General features: G+C 35.6%; 1 protein-coding gene across 1 annotated transcript in view; it reads right to left on the bottom strand.

The window, feature by feature from the left end:
* Positions 1 to 4,701: 4,701 nt before the first annotated feature.
* LOC141686106 (uncharacterized) overlaps positions 4,702 to 21,898 on the bottom strand; it is a 110,116-nt gene continuing 92,919 nt past the window's right edge. The window contains exon 3 of the mRNA XM_074491163.1: positions 4,702 to 4,778. Within this exon, the coding sequence (XP_074347264.1) occupies positions 4,702 to 4,778 (77 nt within the window). The remainder of the gene's footprint in view (positions 4,779 to 21,898) is intronic.

The raw sequence follows: 21,898 nt of genomic DNA, 5'->3' as shown, positions 1-21,898 counted from the left end.
TAGTCACTAAGACCATCCTTATGGAGTTTATTGTCCTGTACAAGGCCTTTTTGTAGGTAAAGAAATTGTTTTTAAAAGAAGCCCTGAGAGCCTTGAGCAATTCATCAAATTCCCTGCCCAGACTAAGTCCCTCATGTGGCGCCCTCCAAACCCGGGTCAGAAGTTTGGGGTCCACACACACACCTTATTTATAACCTGCTTATAACAATAATAAAGATAATAATAATATGCAGTGACCCTACTTAACAACTACCACGGACCGCAACAGGTTAAAGTATGCACACAAGCCAAACACATCTACTTATATTACAAACCGTTCAAATCCCAACTATTCAAATTCAGAACTGAGTATTAAACATTATTACAATCTTTTACAAACTTAAATTATCCCAAAAGAAGCCTACTAGCTCAACTTGATCAACCTGTACCCCTAGCTCTCGCGCTGGACTGGGGATCCTCACTACCAACTGGTTCCTTTTTAACTGGAAAAGAACATAAACAACATCGCACAAATGAGCTAACTAGCTCAGCAAGTCATAATGATAAAACTGAGAATAATGATCATCCGGTGAATATGGTTATGATATCAGGTGAACAATGTATTATGATTTAGAATTGGATATTATATTTTCATTTTAAAAACCAAGGTTAGGCTGCTGATCAGTCACGCACTAACCCCGAGCAAAGCACACATCACTGCTCTAACTACTGGATCCAAGGCACACATTGGCCTAACTTGACCATTATATGGTCTGACCACGAATCTGGTCCACAATTTTATAAAAACAATCCAATTCTAACATAATAATAGAATAACAATGTAAAGCAATGAACAAAAACATTAACAACATTGAATGTTCAATAATGAAAGGGTTCAATCTTCATAAGGATTAATATGGCATTTTCAAAGCTTGGATGCTAGGTAATGAAAGAATTGGATAACAAAAGGATCAACGTTTCAGGGTTTCAAGGATTTGGTCTTTCAAAGCATAAGATACAATGGTTTGAGTATGTAGGTAATTCGATTCAGTGTTTGGTATTTAGTTTGTATGTATTTATGAAGTAGTATCGCATATTTGTGGTTCGTATTTGGGTATACAACAAGCAATGGTCTAGAAAGAATCAGGTTTACGGCTCAAGATCAATAACTGGAATCATGGTTAGGGTTCAGTGCTTCAAAGCACTTGTAATATAAAACAGGACTATCAATCACTATAATATCTCGAGAAAGTTCAGAACACTTTCCTGGTATTAGCTTACTACACTGCACTCGCTTCCAATCTCAACCGTCTTTCTCCTCAACTACCTGTTTCCCTTTCTTACGTCTTGCCTCTTCTACTCACATATCATAAGCATCTATTAATATTTAACTCATACGATTCTATTCAACACATACTTCTATCTACCCTTCGTTTCACCCAAATCCGATTAACGGATGGAAAGTTAGGCAATAAACAAGTAAACATCGAATACACAGAACGATAGTCAACCAACAAGTCACATATAACACATAACACGTCACATGATCAATGATATATCATTTATAAAGAAGTCTCGGGTCATAAACAAGCTTTCGGGTACTTAAAATAATTTTTAAAATATTTTTCAGAATTAAAACGGGTCGTTGGATCAATTTTGGAGAAATAAACAGGGTTCGGTTGGCCAATTCTGGCTTCGAAACAATTTTGTAATAATTATCGAGCCTTAAAAACAATTTTAAATAATATTTTAAAGCTCCAAACTATTTTTCGGAATTTTTAAATTATTTTTAAATAATCAAATCTAATTAAATAATTAATTAAAATCAATTAATAATTAATTAAGTCAATTAATCAATTAATTTCCAAATTAATTGACCAATTAATCAATTAAAAATTAACTGAAATTAATTAACTAATTAATTCAGATTTATTTTTGAATTAAAAATAATTTTTGGAATTAAAATAATAATTTTTAGAATTTTCAGAAATTAAAAACGAATTTTTATAATAAAAATAAATAGCAAATATGATTTTTGAATATTTTTAAAACAGGAATCCTAAATTTGCAAACTCTGGAAACTTCAGGGACCAAACTGCATCGTCCCCAAAAGTCCAGGTACCAAACTGGAATTTTACAGGGGGGTCGCCGGAAAATGCCCTGTCTCGCCGGAGAAGACGATCCAGAGATGCTCAGGCCACCACCACCTCCAGATCACATCTACAAATCACCAGGAACATAACCATGCCATCAAATCTACCTAACAGTCCCTGAGTTGGCCGGAATTTGGCCGAGAAGTTCGCAGGTTTCCGGCGAACTCGACGTAAACTTCAAATGACAACTCCCTTCTCTACAGACCTCGTTGATTTGTGAAACTTGTACGACTAGATTGCAAATTTCACAGAGAACACAACCCACTATACCACAACATCTATCTATCCCGAAATAAGAAACCCCCAAATTTCAATTAAGAACATTCATACGGGTTATAAACCCTAATTTCAAAATTTGAAAATTAAACCCACTTTTGAGCATGTTATTGAACTCCAAATCAGACGTATGACATATGAAAATCATCAGGAAAACAAGCTCTACAACATGCAATCATTAAATCGTACAAACAATCATCCGAACAAAAATTCATATTTTTAATAAAAATAATTCGAAAATAAATGAATTTTCAGAAAATAAACCTTGATTTCTGCAGTGATTTGGAACACAGAATCTGATAGAACACCTCAAGACCTTTGGATTGAGTACTCGAGCTTTGAAAACAGAGATCAATAACACCTTCGTTTTGCTGTTTGATTCTTGGAAGGTTATATGAATATAAGGTTTTTCTCTGGAAAATTATATAATTAACTGTCTGCAAATGATTTTGAGACGAAATAAAATACAGGAAAAGGCTATTTATATTTACGGAAAAATAGTATCCCGTTGGATCATTCCGGATATAAAACGGTACGTTTATTTATGAAAACTGATCCAAACAGTATTGGTTTTCGGGATAATTATCCAAATCAGCACAATTTATACCGCGGTCTTGGTCTTAGCGCCTGGTTACACGTATTACGAGGTGATAATTGTGATAGTTTAATAAAAAGCTCCCGTTTATCGAAAATACGAGTTTTATTGATTTACCGAAATGAATACTGTATCGAAAATGTTACGCCGGAACCCGCACAGGACAAACCGTACGCCGGATCGAAAAAGTCAAAACATGGAAAATGCTCGGAATATTGCAATTAGGTTAGGAAGGAGTTCTCGGAAGAGTTTCGGGTTCTAAAAACGTAAAAACAGATGACGTCGGTTGGTTCCCGTTTTTATAAAATAGATTTTAAATACCCGGAAAAAGATTTTATAAATTTCATATAATTTTTATAAATTCATAAATCCACATAAAAACAATTAGGAAGATACGACAATTATTTATATTTTATTTTGGACATAAAAAAATTAAAATACTCAATTAATATTATTTTTAAATATCCAACACAGGTAACAATTAACAATTAATTCACAGAATAGATACTGAACATATATAATAATTATTTATTAGCAAAAATAATTACACGATATATCCCGGATATTACACCTCAGATGCTCTAATAAGCCTCTTCATTACAATATCAACTTCTTGAATTTTGTTGTTTTCAGCAGCTTGGATAGTTTGAGTAGATGATGAACTTAACAACATAGTCTCTATCTCCCCCTTAGTCATGTTGGCAGGCATAAGAAGGCAGTAGGAATTTCAGGCCTCACGACTTCCGGAAGTGCAGACAGAGGAATGTTAAGCTTGCCCATGATAGCTCCCAAAGCAACAATATTTTACATTTGTAGGTGCTTGTGGGAGTCTACCAAGGTTTGAATATTTGTCTGTTGACTCTGCACCAATGAGATGAGAGCATGCACTTGTGCTGTGATGGAGTCATTTGAACACTGCAAGTTAGAGACTTGTTGTTGGAGAGACTGGATTTGAAGATTTGTAGATGTAGAGACAGGTGGAAGAGAGCTTGTAGATATAGAAGAGCCATAAGTTGCTTCCACAACCTGTTTGATACCATCCATAAGCAATGCAGAAGGTTCATATCTAGTCTGGTAAAGCTGGTTCAGTTTGATCTTTGTGTCATTTGAATTGGTGGTTTTTTATTGGACCACTTCATGAAGAGCAATGAAAGACCGTCTGAGATTTTTGACATCTTTTTGAATAGAAGGTAGATCCATCCTTGCCATTTGATCAAAAAAATGTTTTAACTTTGAGGTGATCTTGAATTCTGAAGGTATGATCTCATCCATCTTTTCTTTTACTAGTTTCCTTATTTTGTCTTCATGACTAACCAACTTGAGTTCTAGTGCTTTTTCAAAGAGATGAAAAGCTTTGAGTTGAGTCTTTTAAACTTCATCGATTGCATCATAAACTTCACCAGGAGTCAGGGCTTTAACATTGCTTCCCAAAATAGTTAAATAATCTTCCCTGAACTTAGCTAAAATACCCTCCATCTTCAGAATGTAGTCCTTGTTCAACCAAGCATCACAGTTGCCATCCTGTTCAGCTTCATTAACAATTTTGTCTTGTTGCACTTGGACATCTGTTTGATAGAAGAGCATTATGGCTTGGTAATCCTGGTTAGACATATCTGAGATTAAGAGTTGCTGAGAGATTTGTGCAAGTCCTGCTAGCTGACCCACCATGAAATTTTCAAGATTTGATTGAGATGCAGCTTATTGTAGCCAGTTGGAGATGAGGTGTAGTTGTTGAGATTGAGAGGTTGGGGGTTGTGGAGTTGGATCATAACCACCTGTGACAGAAGTCACAGTTTAACTCACAGTAGGTACTGTGGTTATGACAAGTTGTTGTTCCTCACATGTAGTGGGAAGCTCCAATTGAATTGGGGGGATTTGACTTGATTATTGTCATGTGCACCAGTCTCAAACCCTTGTGTGTCTTGCACCACACTGTCACTTGAATGTGTTATTCTTTCCTCCTCTATGAAAGGATTATTGGCAATTGTACTCCTAGCATCAACTGCTAAAGCAATTTGTGCTAAGGTTCTGAGGGGAGTTGTTCCTGGAATAGGAACCTCCAATTGAATTGGAGCGGATTTAGATAGCTCCCCCTCATGAGTCCTACCCTCAAACCTAACAGTCTGTGAAGACTGATTTACACATGAAGGTGCATTTGTGATCTCAATGGGGTCTTCAATAACTGATGAATCCCCCATATTTGTGTTGGTGTCATCAAGGTCTACCCCAGCATGTAGCATCTCACCAACTAATTGTGATTTCTGGGTGGTGAGCAAGGTTTCTTGAACCAAGTCACTTGATTGGGGCAACACTTGAGGATTTGATTCAAGTGTTTCAGTATAGGAAGAGGAAATATTAGATATAAAATTGTGAAGCTCAGGATTGAGTGTTAGAAACTGAAGGGTTTTTAGCACATAAACGCAGCGAAAACGTAAATTTAATCTTAAAAAAAAAACTGAAACCCTCCGCAGGATCCATGCGAAAAATAATATTTAATTCGTAGTTCAGTATGTTTACCTTAAGAAACTTTACGTTAATGGAAAGATGGAGGTCTTTAATAGCGATCCAAGAATGATGAACGGAGATCCTTAGCAGCTGCTCCTCAAGTGTGAAGCACTCCACCGGTATCCACCAAGAAAACGATGTAATGAAGGAGGAGGAGATGGAGAGAATTAGGGTTTTGTAAATCTTTTTGGTTGAGGAAAAAATAGGGTTTATAATAGTATATTTATAGGCAAAATTTTCAGCTGAAAATTTTCCCATAAAATATTATTATTATTAACCCTTTATTATTCTCACTAATAATTAAAACACCTTTTAATTATTAATCCTTTTTCTAAACTCTTTAGAAATAATTCTCTCACTTGATTTAATTTCCAAAAATTAAATTCTTAATTAATAATATTAAGAACCTTTTCTTAATTAATTTATAATCAATTAAATCTCATTTAATCAATTATTAAATTTGCCAATTAATTATTTATTTCATAAATAAATAATTATCAGCCATTATTAATTAATTCCTCTACCATTAAATCATTCTCTTTTATGGTGTGACCCTGTAGCTTCAATATTAAGCCGGTAGTAGAAATAAATAATAATAAAACTATTTTATCATTATTTATATAAATTCTCTAATTCATTAAATATGATTAATTAATTAATCATATTTATTCTACATCGTGAGGGATACTTCTCAGCATATCGCGACTATCCGGATAATACGAATTCACTGCTTAGAATACCAAGAACCTATTCAGTGAGTAGTTACCGTACAATTAATTCCTTCTACCCTGCAATGTCACGATTAAATACAAGGCATGGAACTTGTGTCAAGCCTATCTTATTTAATCACTTGCTTTCCCATTCACTATGCTTAGTTCTATTTAATGTAAATTAGAAACTCATTTCTAATTTCATTCACTCTGGCCAGAGATTCCTGAACTAACATAAGTGGATCAGCATTGAACATTTTCTTCCTACACTGGAAGGGGTAGATCCTTTATTGATCATACACTATCTTCGTGTACAAATTCCTTTACCCAGTAGAGCCCTTATAATTGTCCCTTGAGACTAAGAACTAAACCAAAGCATAGTTCAGTGTACACAAGATGACTACGATGACCTCAAGTCTAAGGATACTTGTACAACTATCACTATGTGAACAACTGCTGACATGTGAGTGAACTCCATCAGTTGTTCAGCTGTGTGAGTCATGTTCAGTGAACTTATTCTATAATAAGCACCTACATACTAGCTATAGTGTCACCACACAAATGTCTATGAGAACAGACATCCTTCATAATGAAGCAAGCATAGTATGTACCGATCTTTGCGGATTATTAATTACCAGTTAGTAATCCTACGACCAGGAACTATTTAAGTTTAGAGTTATCATCTTTTAGGTCTCATTATTATGATCTCATCACAATCCATAAAAAGCTTTACTCTAAACTGTGGTATATCTTATTTAAACATTTAAATAGATAGAGCCCGCAATAAAAATAAAACAAGCCTTTTATTAATATCAATGAAATCAAAACAGATTATATAAAAGTTATTCCTAAATCCTCATACATGATTGGACTTAGGACATATCCCTTTCAATCTCCCACTTCTACTAAAGCCAATCACTCTCGTATCTAATACCCATCTTGTCTTTATGACGATCAAAGTGACTCTGAGAAAGTGGCTTTGTGAGTGGGTCTGCTACGTTGTTATGTGTGTCAACTCTCTCGACGTTAACATCTCCTCTTTCAACAATCTGAATTGCACCACCATTCAGAGTAAACACGTACCCTGACATGGATTTGCTATCACTTTCTGATTGAAAATTAGAGTCAGTATAACCCTCTATTTTCAACTCAAATTCACCACAAAAAACAACAAATGTCCTGGGTCCTTCACAAGTACTTAAGGATGTTTTTCACTGCTTTCCAGTGGTCTTCACCTGGATTGGACTGATATCTGCTCGTCACACTAATTGAATAAGCAACATCAGGCCTTGCACACAACATCGCGTACATGATAGATCCTATTGCTTAAGCATAAGGAATCTTACTCATACGCTCTCTTTCCTCAGGTGTCTTAGGAGTCATTTTTTCGGAAAGGGACATTCCATGGCTCATCGGTATGAGACCTCTTTTGGAGTTTTCCATGCTAAACCTTTTAAGCACTTTCTGGATGTATGTACCCTGGGTAAGACCTATCATTCTTCTAGATCTATCTCTATAGATCTTCATACCGAGAATGTAGGATGCTTCTCCCAAGTCCTTCATGGTGAAGTTCTTTTATAGCCATACTTTGACTGATTGTAGCATCGGTATATCATTTCCGATAAGAAGTATGTCATCCACATACAATACAAGAAATGTTACCGCGCTCCCACTAACCTTCTTTTAGACACATGGTTCATCTATGTTTTTGATAAAACCAAACTCTTTGGTTGTCTCATCAAAACGGATGTTCCATCTACGAGAAGCTTGCCTTAAACCATATATGGTTCGCAGCAGCTTACACACTAGGTGTTCATTTTCCTTGGAAAGAAAACCCTCTCGCTGTGTCATATACACTTCCTCCTCAAGTTCCCCATTGAGGAAGGCCATTTTCACGTCCATTTGCCAGATCTCATAGTCGTAGTAAGCAGCAATCGCAAGCAAAATCCGAATTGATTTTAACAGGGTTACAGGCGAAAAAGTTTCATCAAAGTCAATCCCTTGCCTTTGTTTGAATCCTTTTACCACGAGCCTGGCCTTATAGGTCTCCACCTGGCCATCTGCTCCAATCTTTCTTTTGTATTCCCACTTGCACCCAATAGGCTTAACACCTTCAGGCGCCTGAACCAGGGTCCATACTTGGTTGGTATACATAGATTCCATTTCGGATTTTATGGCACTATGCCATTTCTCTGAGACAACACTACTCATAGCCTCATTATAGGTCACAGGGTTGTCATCATCAATGATTGACAACTCATTGTCTTTCTCAATGATAAGGCCATAATACCTCTCAGGTTGGTGAGACACTCTCCCTGTCCTACGAATGGGCTATTCCACAGAAGGTTGTTCAGTCTGAACAGGTGTTTCCACTTGATCCGTAGTAGTTTGTGCTTCTTGAACTTCATCAAGTTCAATTTTACTCCCACTATTTCCTTCAAGGATAAACTCCTTTTCCAAGAAGGTAGCATGTCTGGATACAAACACCCGATGATCGGTGTAAAAGTAATACCCCGAAGTCTCTTTAGGATATCCCACAAAATTACATTTTACGGATCGAGATTCCAGCTTATCTGGGTCAACTTTCTTGACATAAGCTGGACATCCCCAAATCTTAACGTGTTTAAGACTCGGTTTCCTTTCTTTCCATATCACATATGGTGTTTGAGGAACAGATTTGGAAGGCACCTTATTCAGTAAATATGCTGAGGTTTCCAATGCATAACCCCATAGGAATACTAGAAGATTAGCATAACTCTTCATGGACCGAACCATGTCTAACAAAGTTCGATTTCTCCTTTCAGATACCCCATTTAACTGTGGAGTATATGGAGGAGTCCACTGGGAGACTATACCATTTTCTTTGAGATAATCTAGAAACTCTCCATTCAAGTATTCACCACCTCGATCTGATCGAAGAGTTATAATACTGTGTTTGGTTTATTTTTGCACTTCATGTTTATATTCTTTGAACTTTTCAAAGGCTTCAGACTTGTGTTTCATCAAATACACATATCTGAATCTAGATCTATCATCTATGAAAGTAATGAAGTACGAAAATCCACCCATGGCTTGTGTAGACATTAGTCCACATACATCTGTGTGTACCAATCATAGCAAATCTGCAGCCCTCTCTCCATGTCCACTAAATGGAGATTTGGTCATTTTACCCAATAGACAAGACTCGTATGTAAGATATGATTCAAAATCAAAGGGGTAAAGTAACCCTTCCTTATGCAATGTCCGCGGTCTATTTTCACTAATATGACCTAGCCTACAGTGCCATAAATAGGTCAGATTTTCATCATCTCGTTTTCTTTTATTAGTTTGTTCAATCTGAAGTAAATCATGCTCTACGTCACATACATACAAACCATTATTTAAAATGTCACATCTAAAAAGAACATTATCTCTAAGGATAGAACATTCATTATTCTTAATAATAAATGAAAAACCATCCACATCCAACATAGGAATAGAAACAATATTCCTCACAATAGAGGGAACATAATAACAATTATTCAAAATAATAGTCTTGCCCGTAGGCATATGTAAACTAAATGATCCTACAGATATGGCCGCAACCCTTGCTCCATTGCCCATACGTAGAATCACCTCATCTTTTTCAAGAGTCCTACTTCCCTTTAGTCCTTGCAACGAATTGCAAATATGAGAACCACAGGCGGTATCTAATACCCAAGTAGAAATTTGACCTAGTGACATATTAACTTCGATCATGAACATGCCTGAATCAGAAGCGGTAGTCTTACTACCCTTCTTCTTCTTCAATTCTGCAAGGTAAACCTTGCAGTTCCTCTACCAGTGCCCCAACTTGTTACAGTGAAAACAAACAGATAAATTAGGACCAGTCAACTTGTGAGCATCTAGTATGCTCCAGAGTGATAGTGCAGAAGACATGACGAATATAGTAAATCTGTAAATGATAAACACATAACAACACTTAGCAAATATTCAATTTCATTTCAAAATACTATATGAATCGGATCTTTATTCATAAGTGTCTCCCACTAGTTTATCTAATTTTTTCAACCCCCTAAGTGAAAATTAAGCATTCATAATGCTAGTGGGAATAGGGATCCTACATTCCATCACACAACCTCGACTGTGGCATGAAACGTCATGTGATGTTAAATAGGCAGACAACTTTTGTCAATTACATCTTATGTTATTCCCTAATATAAGTTTAGCCTCTTGAATAATTGAGTCACGGCTGTGGCACGACAAACTCAATATTCTAAGTCAAGTCTAACCCAACATTTCGTACAATTGAATCAGTCTCCAACGGCCCACGGTTGTAGCACGTACCGACCTTTAGATTCTAATATAATGTACACATCTCTATGTAATAGACAAGTATTTCTTATTTCGAAATCAAAGCCCTCGGCTGTAGCACGAAACGACAATAATTTAAAAATAAGAACCACTTTCTACCATGTTGGAAGGCTATGACCGACACAAGCCCGTTGTTTCATTGGCCAATTACTACTTGATATTATTTAATTATAGAGGGATTATATTACGTTACAATCATAATCATATTATAAAGAGATTCTTCCTTTTAAATTAAATATTTCAAATCAATAATCGATAATCAGATGATTCCCAGATCGGGTGGAGCATTGTCAAGAGGCGTCACTTAATAACCCTTTCTTACAGATAGAAATATGTTGTTGACAGAATCATCCTTTCTCTCAATATTGAAAATTCATATTCAATTACGTGTTTCATAAACACAAGAATCTCATGATCGTATTCATTATATTTATTGTTAAGGCAAGAAACGATTCCTATTCTAGATTTTCTAGAGCACGCCTTATATTGATTTAAGTTCACCCAAATCTATCATCGCATGGTAAACATAGGCATATATCTCATATATAAAATTAAATAAACAAGTAAATGTAAAGTGCAATAAAGTAAATATGTTTGGTTATGGCCTCATCCTATGTGATCTTTATCAAGCTCATGATAAAGATCAAGGTCAATCTAATATGGTGATGGAAATATATACAACTACTTATTACATAAGTCTTCTTGTATGCCTCGTCTTTTTCTTTGTATCACCTCCATTGGATAGCCTTCTTGAGTCTTCAATTACATTACATGATTGAAAGTAAAACTAATCTAATGAACTTACAAGAATAACTCGAGTTACATTCGAGATTTATGATTACAAAGATTGACGACATGCAAGTCGTATTTAAAACCAAAACCAAAACAATTACACTAAGGTCGAAAGGCCATAACCATCCACCATGCTCATACAACACATAAAAGCATGTTAAAAAACATAATCTGATCTTAACATATCATATTATCCATGATCTAATCATAAAAAGAAAATATGATAAAAATCAGAAAAATCAGAATCAAATCAGAAAAACAAGAATCACTGTTTACGGGCAGTAAACGATGTCAAACGCCTTACAGATGAGTCGTTGATAGCGTTTACCTATGGAATAGGGTATTCGTTTGCGTAAATCGGACACCAGACCCATATTTCAGCAAATCTGCAGCAGCCAATTCAGAATCCGTATCTAATATGATTCTCATAATTAGAACAAACATAAATCATATATATATCAGTATATATACAGATTACATAATCATCTTATGATTATACAACTCACATGAATATCATATATTCAAAACCATACATATATAAGCATATTATATCAACATTAAATCATGGCGAATCACGTACATACTCATATATCGAAAACAGTTAAACACATAAACGAATTAAAAACTTTTCGCAAGTAGCTCTGATGCCATTGAAGGGTTTTTAGCACATAAACGCAGCGAAAACGTAAATGTAATCTTAAAAAAAAAACCGAAACTTTCCGCAGGATCCATGCGAAAAATAATATTTAATTCATAGTTCAGTATGTTTACCTTAAGAAGCTTTACGTTAATGGAAATATGGAGGTCTTTAATAACGATCCAAGAACGATGAACGGAGATCCTTAGCAGCTGCTCCTCAAGTGTGAAGCACTCCACCGGTATCCACCAAGAAAACGATGTAATGAAGGAGGAGGAGATGGAGAGAATTAGGATTTTGTAAATCTTTTTGGTTGAGGCAAAAATAGGGTTAATAATAGTATATTTATAGACAAAATTTTCAGCTGAAAATTTTCTCATAAAATATTATTATTATTAACCCTTTATTATTCTCACTAATAATTAAAACACCTTTTAACTATTAATCCTTTTTCTAAACTCTGTAGAAATAATTCTCTCACTTGATTTAATTTCTAAAAACTAAATTCTTAATTAATAATATTAAGAACCTTTTCTTAATTAATTTATAATCAATTAAATCTCATTTAATCAATTATTAAATTTTCCAATTAATTATTTATTTCATAAATAAATAATTATCAGCCATTATTAATTAATTCCTCCACCATTAAATCATTCTCTTTCATGGTGTGACCCTGTAGGTTCAATATTAAGCCGGTAGCAGAAATAAATAATAATAAAACTATTTTATCATTATTTATATAAATTCTCTAATTCATTAAATATGATTAATTAATTAATCATATTTATTCTACATCGTGAGGGATACTTCTCAGCATATCGCGACTATCCGGATAATACGAATTCACTGCTTAGAATACCAAGAACCTATTCAGTGAGTAGTTACCGTACAATTAATTCCTTCTACCCTGCAATGTCATGATTAAATACAAGGCATGGAACTTGTGTCAAGCCTATCTTATTTAATCACTTGCTTTCCCATTCACTATGCTTAGTTCTATTTAATGTAAATTAGAAACTCATTTCTAATTTCATTAACTCTGGCCAGAGATTCCTGAACTAACATAAGTGGATCAGCATTGAACATTCTCTTCCTACACTGGAAGGGGTAGATCCTTTATTGATCATACACTATCTTCGTGTACAAATTCCTTTACCCAATAGAGCCCTTATAATTGTCCCTTGAGACTAAGAACTAAACCAAAGCATAGTTCAGTGTACACAAGATGACTATGATGACCTCAAGTCTAAGGATACTTGTACAACTATCACTATGTGAACAACTGCTGACACGTGAGTGAACTCCATCAGTTGTTCAGCTGTGTGAGTCATGTTCAGTGAACTTATTCTATAATAAGCACCTACATACTAGCTATAGTGTCACCACACAAATGTCTATGAGAACAGACATCCTTCATAATGAAGCAAACATAGTATGTACCGATCTTTACAGATTATTAATTACCAGTTAGTAATCCTACGACCAGGAACTATTTAAGTTTAGAGTTATCATCTTTTAGGTCTCATTATTATGATCTCATCACAATCCATAAAAAGCTTTACTCTAAACTGTGGTATATCTTATTTAAACATTTAAATAGATAGAGCCCGCAATAAAAACAAAACAAGCCTTTTATTAATATCAATGAAATCAAAACAGATTATATAAAAGTTATTCCTAAATCCTCATACATGATTGGACTTAGGACATATCTCTTTCAGAAACTCCCCCTAAATGGATGAGGGAGTTTCAAGGGATGTGCTCTCCTTGTGTGTGCCATCCTTATTTCTCCTACCAGACACTTGGATTTGTACAAGTATTGATTGTGCAGACTCTGTACAAGATGCATTGGGGAGAATGCTCTTTTCGATAGAAACACCATGTTGCGAGGATGTTTCTAGAATCTGTTTTGGCCCCATTTGTATAACTGCATCCTTTTGGGAGGATACAGAGGTGGTTTGAGTGGTCAACTCAGTTTTCTTAGCCTTCTTTATTTTTCTGACCAAGGGTGACTCAGGTGCATTTGTTCCTCACCGCTCTCATTCATAACTATAAGGGTTATCTCATTTATCTTCTTTTACTCAATTCATCCTTTTGAGAGGATGAAGTGGTTGGTTTCCTAATTGCTAATGGTTTTGAAGAAGTAGGCTCAGCATGGGTAGGTTCCTGTGGGTGTGCCTGTGTTTGTGCTTCCACAGGCTCGGGAATCATTGTTGCACTAGCTTGACTCACACTGGTTCTCATGCCAGGCATAGGGTAAGGATAGTTCTTAAATCTTTCAATCATGAAAGGTGTTAACTTAAGACCCACCTGTACCTTATTTTTAGTAGTAAGTGATGCAAATAGAATTTTGGACACTTGCTTATAGTTGCCTATTAGTGACCTATCTACACCTTCAAGCATATGTATGTCATTCACTTTTTGATTTAAAGCAGGCATTATGAATCTGGGAAGGAAAATTTCTTTACCTCTTGCAGTGAATGGCATGATGAGCCTGGTGCTCAGTTCCTCCAAAATGTAGTGTCCTATATTAATCTATTTGTTGTGAGTCATTGAGTAGACCAGCTTCTGAACAACACTAGAAATGTTGTCAAATCCTAATTTCCTGCATGTGAAAGCTTTTATCGCAGAATTAAACAAAAAAGACCACTCCCTTATCAGATTTTTCTTGTTCAAGCTGGCCAAGTTAATCTTATCAGAGTAGTTGATGAAGTCTAGAAAGTCATACAGCTCATCCTGAGTCAGGATCCCTACTACCTTGTCAGTTGGAATGTTCAATGCCAAGTTCATGTCAGCTTCAGTTATCTCAACCTGTTGTCCTTTGATTTGACTGTTAATATTGGTGAGACTGCGTAGCTGTATGAACAGTTACGTGATAACTCAACATGATAATAACACTAGAACAGGACATGTTAATAATACTATGACTACCCAAGAAATAAGGAAGAATGAAGATAAGGCAAATACAAAAAATCAGAAGATTAGAAGAAGGCTGGAAGTCTGTTTATAGGTCACTGAAAGAAGTTCATTAATATATTCATGCCTCAGTGAAGAATAAAGGTTAAAGACTTTTAGGGTTTCATAAATGATGAAGATTCAGTGTAGAAGTGCTACCGGAAGATTTCAGTGTATTGGCATTGATAGAAGATAGACAGTGTATGAAGCATCGAAATCTGAAAAATTAAAGACATGGTATAGACAGAGGTTAAAGAAGACAATTACAGTCTTGAAGCTATACTCACTGACAGGAGTTCATCTATATGTTCAAGCGTTGGTGAAGAACAGTGAATGAAGTATTCAAGATTGTAGTAGCAATGAAGACGTTGTTTGAAGTACCATAAAGGATTCTAGTGAAAGTACATTTGTTTATTGACAATCAGTGTTAGAAGTCATGGATATTCAACCAATCTGTATCAACTCAGAAACACAAGACAAATTGAATTAGGTTCTCTCAATGCTAGTTGTTTGTGAACCAGACCAGTGAACCAAACATCAGTATACAAGAAGGGATTTTAATTCAATTACAGAAGAAAGTGTTGATACAGTGAAGAATAGCAAAACAGAAGTAAAATATTCTAAGGCAAAAGATTCTTCACTCTAGTCGCCATAGAAGTGTAAGGACCACTACAAGTAATCTCTGTGGTCGCCATAGAGAATTACTCTAAGGCAACACAGTGGTCGACATAGAGAATTACTCTAAGGCAACACACTAGTCGCCATAGAGAATTACTCTAAGACAACACAGTGGTCGCCATAGAGAATTCCTTTAAGGCACCACAGTGGTCGCGGTCGCCATAGAGAATTACTCTAAGGCAACACAGTGGTCGCCATAGAGAATTACTCTAAGGCAACACAGTGGTCGCCATAGAGAATTACTCTAAGGCAACACACTGGTCGCTATAGAGAATTCCTCTAAGGCAACACAGTGGTCGCCATAGAGAATTCCTCTAAGGCACCACAGTGGTCTCCATAGAGAATCACTCTAAGGCACCACAGTGGTCGCCATAGAGAATCACTCTAAGGCATCAGTGGTCGCCATAGAGCATCTATTGGTCGCCATAGAGCAATATAAATTATTAGATATATTTGATAATGTCATGTCTAATATGATTTGTGTTTAGTTTTCAGATCTTACTTAAACAGGACAAATCAGTACTTAATTGGAAATCAACACTTATACTGAAGTCAGAACTTAAGTTATCAGTATTTAAGGTTTAGGAGATATTTATCAGGAGATAATATCAGGACTTAAAGAAAACTTTCAGATAAGGAAGGCGGCTGATTGAAAGGGAAGAAGATCAAGACAAACGCAAGAAGAGATATGCATGAAGAAGGAATTCTATGAAGAATAGAATACTTGGAAGAAAAGATAAATGGTTGATATATTTTAGGAAGCAGAATTATATTCCATATTAATTAGCGATTATCTTTTAACTGTGTAATATATAAACACAGACATAGGGTTTACACTATAAGTGTTATCATTATCGAGAATATTATTCATTGTAACCCTAGCAGCTCTCGTGATATTTGTTCATCACTGAGAGAGGACAATTCTACTTTATTACAGAGTTTAATAAAGTTTGTTTTCTTTTACTTGTGTTCTTTAAATTCGATTTGATTGTGCTATACACTGTATTCAACCCCCTTCTACAGTGTGTGTGACCTAACAAGTGGTATCAGAGCCTATCTGTTAACACACAAACAGTTTAAGATCCAAAAACAATCATGTCTGAAGCAGAAACTCCAACCAAACCCACCAAAACTGAAGAACCTCCAAATACTCAAATCCATAGTCGATATGAGGCTATTAGAGTTCCCATACTGAAACTATCTGAATATCCCATATGGAAGGTGAGGATGACTATATTTCTGGAAGCTACAGATCCAGAATATTTTGATAGAATCAATGAAGGACCTCACAAGCCAACAAAACTCGCTGTTGTAGTTGCAGGTGAAGCAGCAAAATCTGTACCAAAGGAGAAGAGTGATTACACTGCTGAAGATATCGCATCAATTGCTAAGGATGCTAAGATATGACACTTGCTGCATAATGCCATTGATAATGTAATGTCAAATAGGGTAATTAACTGCAAGACTGCAAAGGAGATATGGGATGCCTTGGAGACAAGATACCAGGGAACTGATTCGATTAAGAAGAACAGGAAGACTATACTCACTCAAGAGTATGAACACTTTGACTCAAAGCCTAATGAGTCATTGACTGATTTTTATGATAGATTTGTCAAACTCTTGAATGATTTGTCACTAGTTGATAAGGAGTATGATCTTGAAGATTCAAACCTTAAATTCCTGTTAGCCCTTCCTGAAAGTTGGGATTTAAAGGCCACAATTATAAGAGATAACTATAATCTTGAAGAAACAACTCTTGATGTAATTTATGGGATGCTCAAGACTCATGAATTTGAGATGGAACAAAGAAGCAAGAGGAAAGGAGGAAAGTCAAGGACAGTTGCTCTTAAGGCCGAGGAAGAATCCCCCAAAGCAGCTACCTCAAGGAAAGGCAAGGGAAAAGCGCTCATCACAAAGTCTGACATTGAGTCATCAAGTTCTAATAGTGATGATGACTCGGAAACTGAAAGCTTGCCTGAGATGGATGCTAAAGAAGAGATGATGAAGCTGTGTGCTCTTATGGTGAAAGGAATCACAAGGATTGCATACAGAAAGTTCAGGAAGGGAAAGAAGTTTTCCAGGAAAGGTGCAAGTTCTGATAAGAAGAGTTTCATAAAATTTGAAGGCAAAGGAGGAAAGTCTGACAGAGGAGATTACACAAATGTCAAATGCTACAACTGTGGTGAGAAAAGCCACATATCTCCTGATTGCAAGAAAGTGAAGAATGACAAAGGCAAGGCTCTTGTCATAAAGAAGAAAAGCTGGACAGACACTTCAGATTCTGAAAGTAAGGTGAACTATGCCTTGATGGCAAATGCTGATAGCAGTTCTGAAGCTGCTGAGTTAAAGGTACCTCAAACTACTTATGCCTTTCATACTGATGATATTAATGAGTTAAGAAGATATCTTAAAACCATGTTCATTAGTTATAGAGATCAAATTTAACATATGAAAGATTAACTTCTGAAAATCTTGCCTGTAAAAAGAGGAATGATTATTTAGAAAAAGAGTTAGTCATGTTCCATCAAACTCAGAAAGATAGAGATGATGCTTTCTATGTTAGGGATGAAGTACTTAAAATGAATGAATCTCTAAAAACTGAGTTAGAAAAGGAAAGAGAGATTATCAGGACTTGGCCTAACTCTGGCAGAACAACTCAGAATTTGTTAAGTAGTGGAAACTGGAAAGAGGGCTTAGGTTATGGAGATGATAAGAATGATAAAGGAACTGTAGAAATTAAGCCTATAGTTGTTAAACAAAAGCCAAAGTTAAAACCTGTTAAGTTTGTAGTTGTAAAGTCTGATACTGAGAAATCAGAATTAAAGAGGAATTAACTTCTGAAAAACTAAAACAGGAAAAAACAACTGAAGTTAACGTAGGCTTAATGACAAAGAAGCAGCTTAAGCATAAGCTGAAAGATGTTAAGAATGTAAACAAGGTAAAATCACCTAGGAAAAATAGGAATGGAAAGGAAGGTATGAATAAAAACAATGATTATAAGCCTGTTCCTAATGCTCCTAGAAAAATATGTCATAACTGTGGAAGTTCTAACCATCTGGCTTCTTTTTGCAGGAAGAATAAGAACATAAACTCCTTACCTTCAATGTCAGGAGTTAAGAGTCAGTCTGTAAGATTTAGGCCACAAAATCCTTGTTTTCATTGTGGTAGTTTATGGCATTCCATTTATACTTGTAAGGAATATCATAGTTTGTACTATGATTATTATCAAATAAAACCTTCTTTAAAGAAAGTTAGCATTGTTCCTTCTAGTGTAAGTTCTGATACAAAGTCTGATATTGTAAATGCTGATAAGAAAAATATTAACATAAACTCTGATGCTAAATCCGCTGCAAATGTTAACAAACTTAATAAGGCCAAAGGATCCAAGCAAGTCTGGGTCTTTAAAACTAATCATTAGTGGTCTTTGTGATTGCAGGGCAACAGGAAAAACATCTTAGTTCTGGACAGTGGATGCTCAAGACATATGATTGGAAATAAAGCCCTACTATCAGACTTTGTGGAGAAAGCTGGCCCAAGTGCTTCTTATGGAGATGGCAACATTGGAAAAACACTGGGATATGGCAATATCAATCTTGGGAATGTCATCATTAAAGAAGTAGCTCTGGTCTCAGGATTTAAACACAATCTGCGGAGTGTTAGTCAAATCTTTGACAGAGGTTATCATGTGGATTTCTTTGAAGAACACTGTAAATTTGTAAGCAAATCTACATGCAAAGTTGTTCTGAAAGGATACAGGGATGGTAACATTTATGAAGCCAAGCTTTCAACAAGTACTGATGGTTCTGCAATCTGTCCGTTAACATCAATTGAAGAAAGCTGGAATTGGCACAAGAAACTCTCTCATTTAAATTTCAACAATATAAATGAACTAGTCAAGAAAGATCTTGTGAGAGGACTGCCAAAATCAGTATTTGCTCGTGATGGCCTTTGTGATTCATGTCAGAAGGCTAAACAAAGAAAATCTTCATTCAAGAGCAAGACTGAATCATCAATTCTTGAGCCTAATCACCTACTACATGTAGATCTATTTGGTTCAGTGAATGTCATGTCTATTGCAAAGAAGAAATATGCTATGGTCATAGTAGATGAGTTCACCAGATACACATGGGTGTATTTCTTGCACACAAAAAGTGAAAATGCATCAAACTTGATTGATAATGTCAAGCAACTGGATAAATTGGTCAAAGATTCTGTGAAGATCATAAGAAGTGATAATGGCACTGAGTTCAAGAATTTGATCATGGAAGAGTTCTGCAAAGACCATGGAATAAAGCCGGAATTTTCTGCTCCTGGAACTCCACAGCAAAATGGAGTTGTTGAAAGAAAGAATAGAACTCTTATTGAAGCTGCACGAACTATGCTTGATGAAGCAAAGCTACCAACCTATATTTGGGCTGAAGCTGTGCAGACTACTTGTTTTACTCAGAATGTAACACTCATTAACAAGCATGAAAAGACACCATATGAGATTGTGAAGAAAAAGAAGCCAAATCTGAAGTATTTTCATGTATTTGGATGCAAGTGTTTTTTTCTTAAGACTCACCCTGAACAGCTATCCAAATTTGATTTAAAAGTTGATAAAGGAATTTTTGTTGGATATCCACTTTCCACAAAAGCCTTCAGAGTCTAAAATTTAAGAACAAGGGTTGTCATGGAATCTATCAATATCTCCTTTGATGATAAGAAGATTACTGGACTTGAAGATTTCAATGATCATGATCAGCTGAGATTTGAAAATGAAGACTTAAATTCTGATACAGAAAATCCTGACAGTCTAAATCCTGATACTGCAAACTCTGATGGATTAAACTCTGATGTTATTGAAACTGTGATGACTACGCCAAAGGAAGATGCACCTGTGCAGGGGGGCATACTGAAGACATAACCACATCTCAAGAAGCATCAGAACATACAACTGGCTCTTCAAGTTCTGATTCATCAAGTTCTGATAAGCCAAGTTCTGATAATTCTGAAAACTCAAATTCTGAAGGATCCAACTCAGAGAGCATAATTTCAGGGGGAGCATCAGAAAATGTTGATGAAGACAGCATGGATTATGAGGGAACATCCAGTTCTAGAGAAAACCTTCCATCTGCAAGAAAGTGGACTAAATCACATACATCTGATTTAATTATTGGAAATCCTGATGCAGGTGTCAGAACTAGAACAACTACTTCAAGTGAATGTCTCTATAATTCCTTTCTTTCTCAGACTGAACCAAAAAAAGTGGAAGAAGCTCTTCAAGATGCTGATTGGGTGCAAGCAATGCAGGAAGAGTTAAATGAATTTGAAAGAAACAAAGTCTGGACCCTAGTGCCAAGATCAAAGAACAAATCTGTTGTAGGTACAAAGTGGGTGTTCAGAAACAAAACTGATAGTGATGGCATAATTACAAGGAATAAAGCAAGGCTGGTTGCAAAAGGATATTCTCAATAGGAGGGAATTGATTATGATGAAACATTTACACCAGTTACTAGATTGGAAGCCATAAGGATATTTTTGGCTTATGATGCTCATAAGAAGTTTACTGTCTTTCAAATGAATGTGAAAAGTGCTTTTCTCAATGGAGAATTGGAAGAGGAAGCATATGTTGAACAACCTCCAGGCTTTATAGATTCCAAATTTCCAAATCATGTCTACAGACTTGATAAAGCACTTTATGGCCTTAAGCAAGCTCTAAGAGCATGGTATGAGACTTTAGCTCAGTTTTTCTGGAAAGTGAATTTAACAGAGGAACTATTGACAAAACTCTGTTCTACCTCAACCATGGAAAGGACTTACTTTTGGTACATATATGTTGATGATATCATTTTTGGTTCTACAAATGACAGACTTTGCAAGAAATTTGCCAAACTGATGCAGTCAAGATATCAAATGAGTATGATGGGGGAACTTAGCTATTTTCTGGGCCTTCAAGTCAAGCAGAATGAAGAAGGTACTTTTATTTGTCAATCCAAGTATACCAGAAATTTGCTGAAGAAATTTGGAATGCAAGATTGTTCAAGTGCATCCACTCACATGGCCACTGCAACAAAATTGGATAAGGATACTGGTATATCAGTAGATATTACTGATTACAGAGGTATGATTGGCTCTCTACTCTATCTAACTGCTAGTAGACCTGATATCATGTATGCTACATGTCTTTGTGCAAGATTTCAAGCAGATCCAAGAGAACCTCACTTAACAGCTGTGAAAAGAATTTTCAAGTATCTTAAGGGAACAACTGATCTGGGATTAT

The sequence above is a fragment of the Apium graveolens genome, chromosome 9, assembly GCF_009905375.1.
Source record: "Apium graveolens cultivar Ventura chromosome 9, ASM990537v1, whole genome shotgun sequence".
Classification (NCBI taxonomy): Eukaryota; Viridiplantae; Streptophyta; class Magnoliopsida; order Apiales; family Apiaceae; genus Apium; species Apium graveolens.
This window is presented reverse-complemented; position numbering and strand designations above follow the sequence as displayed.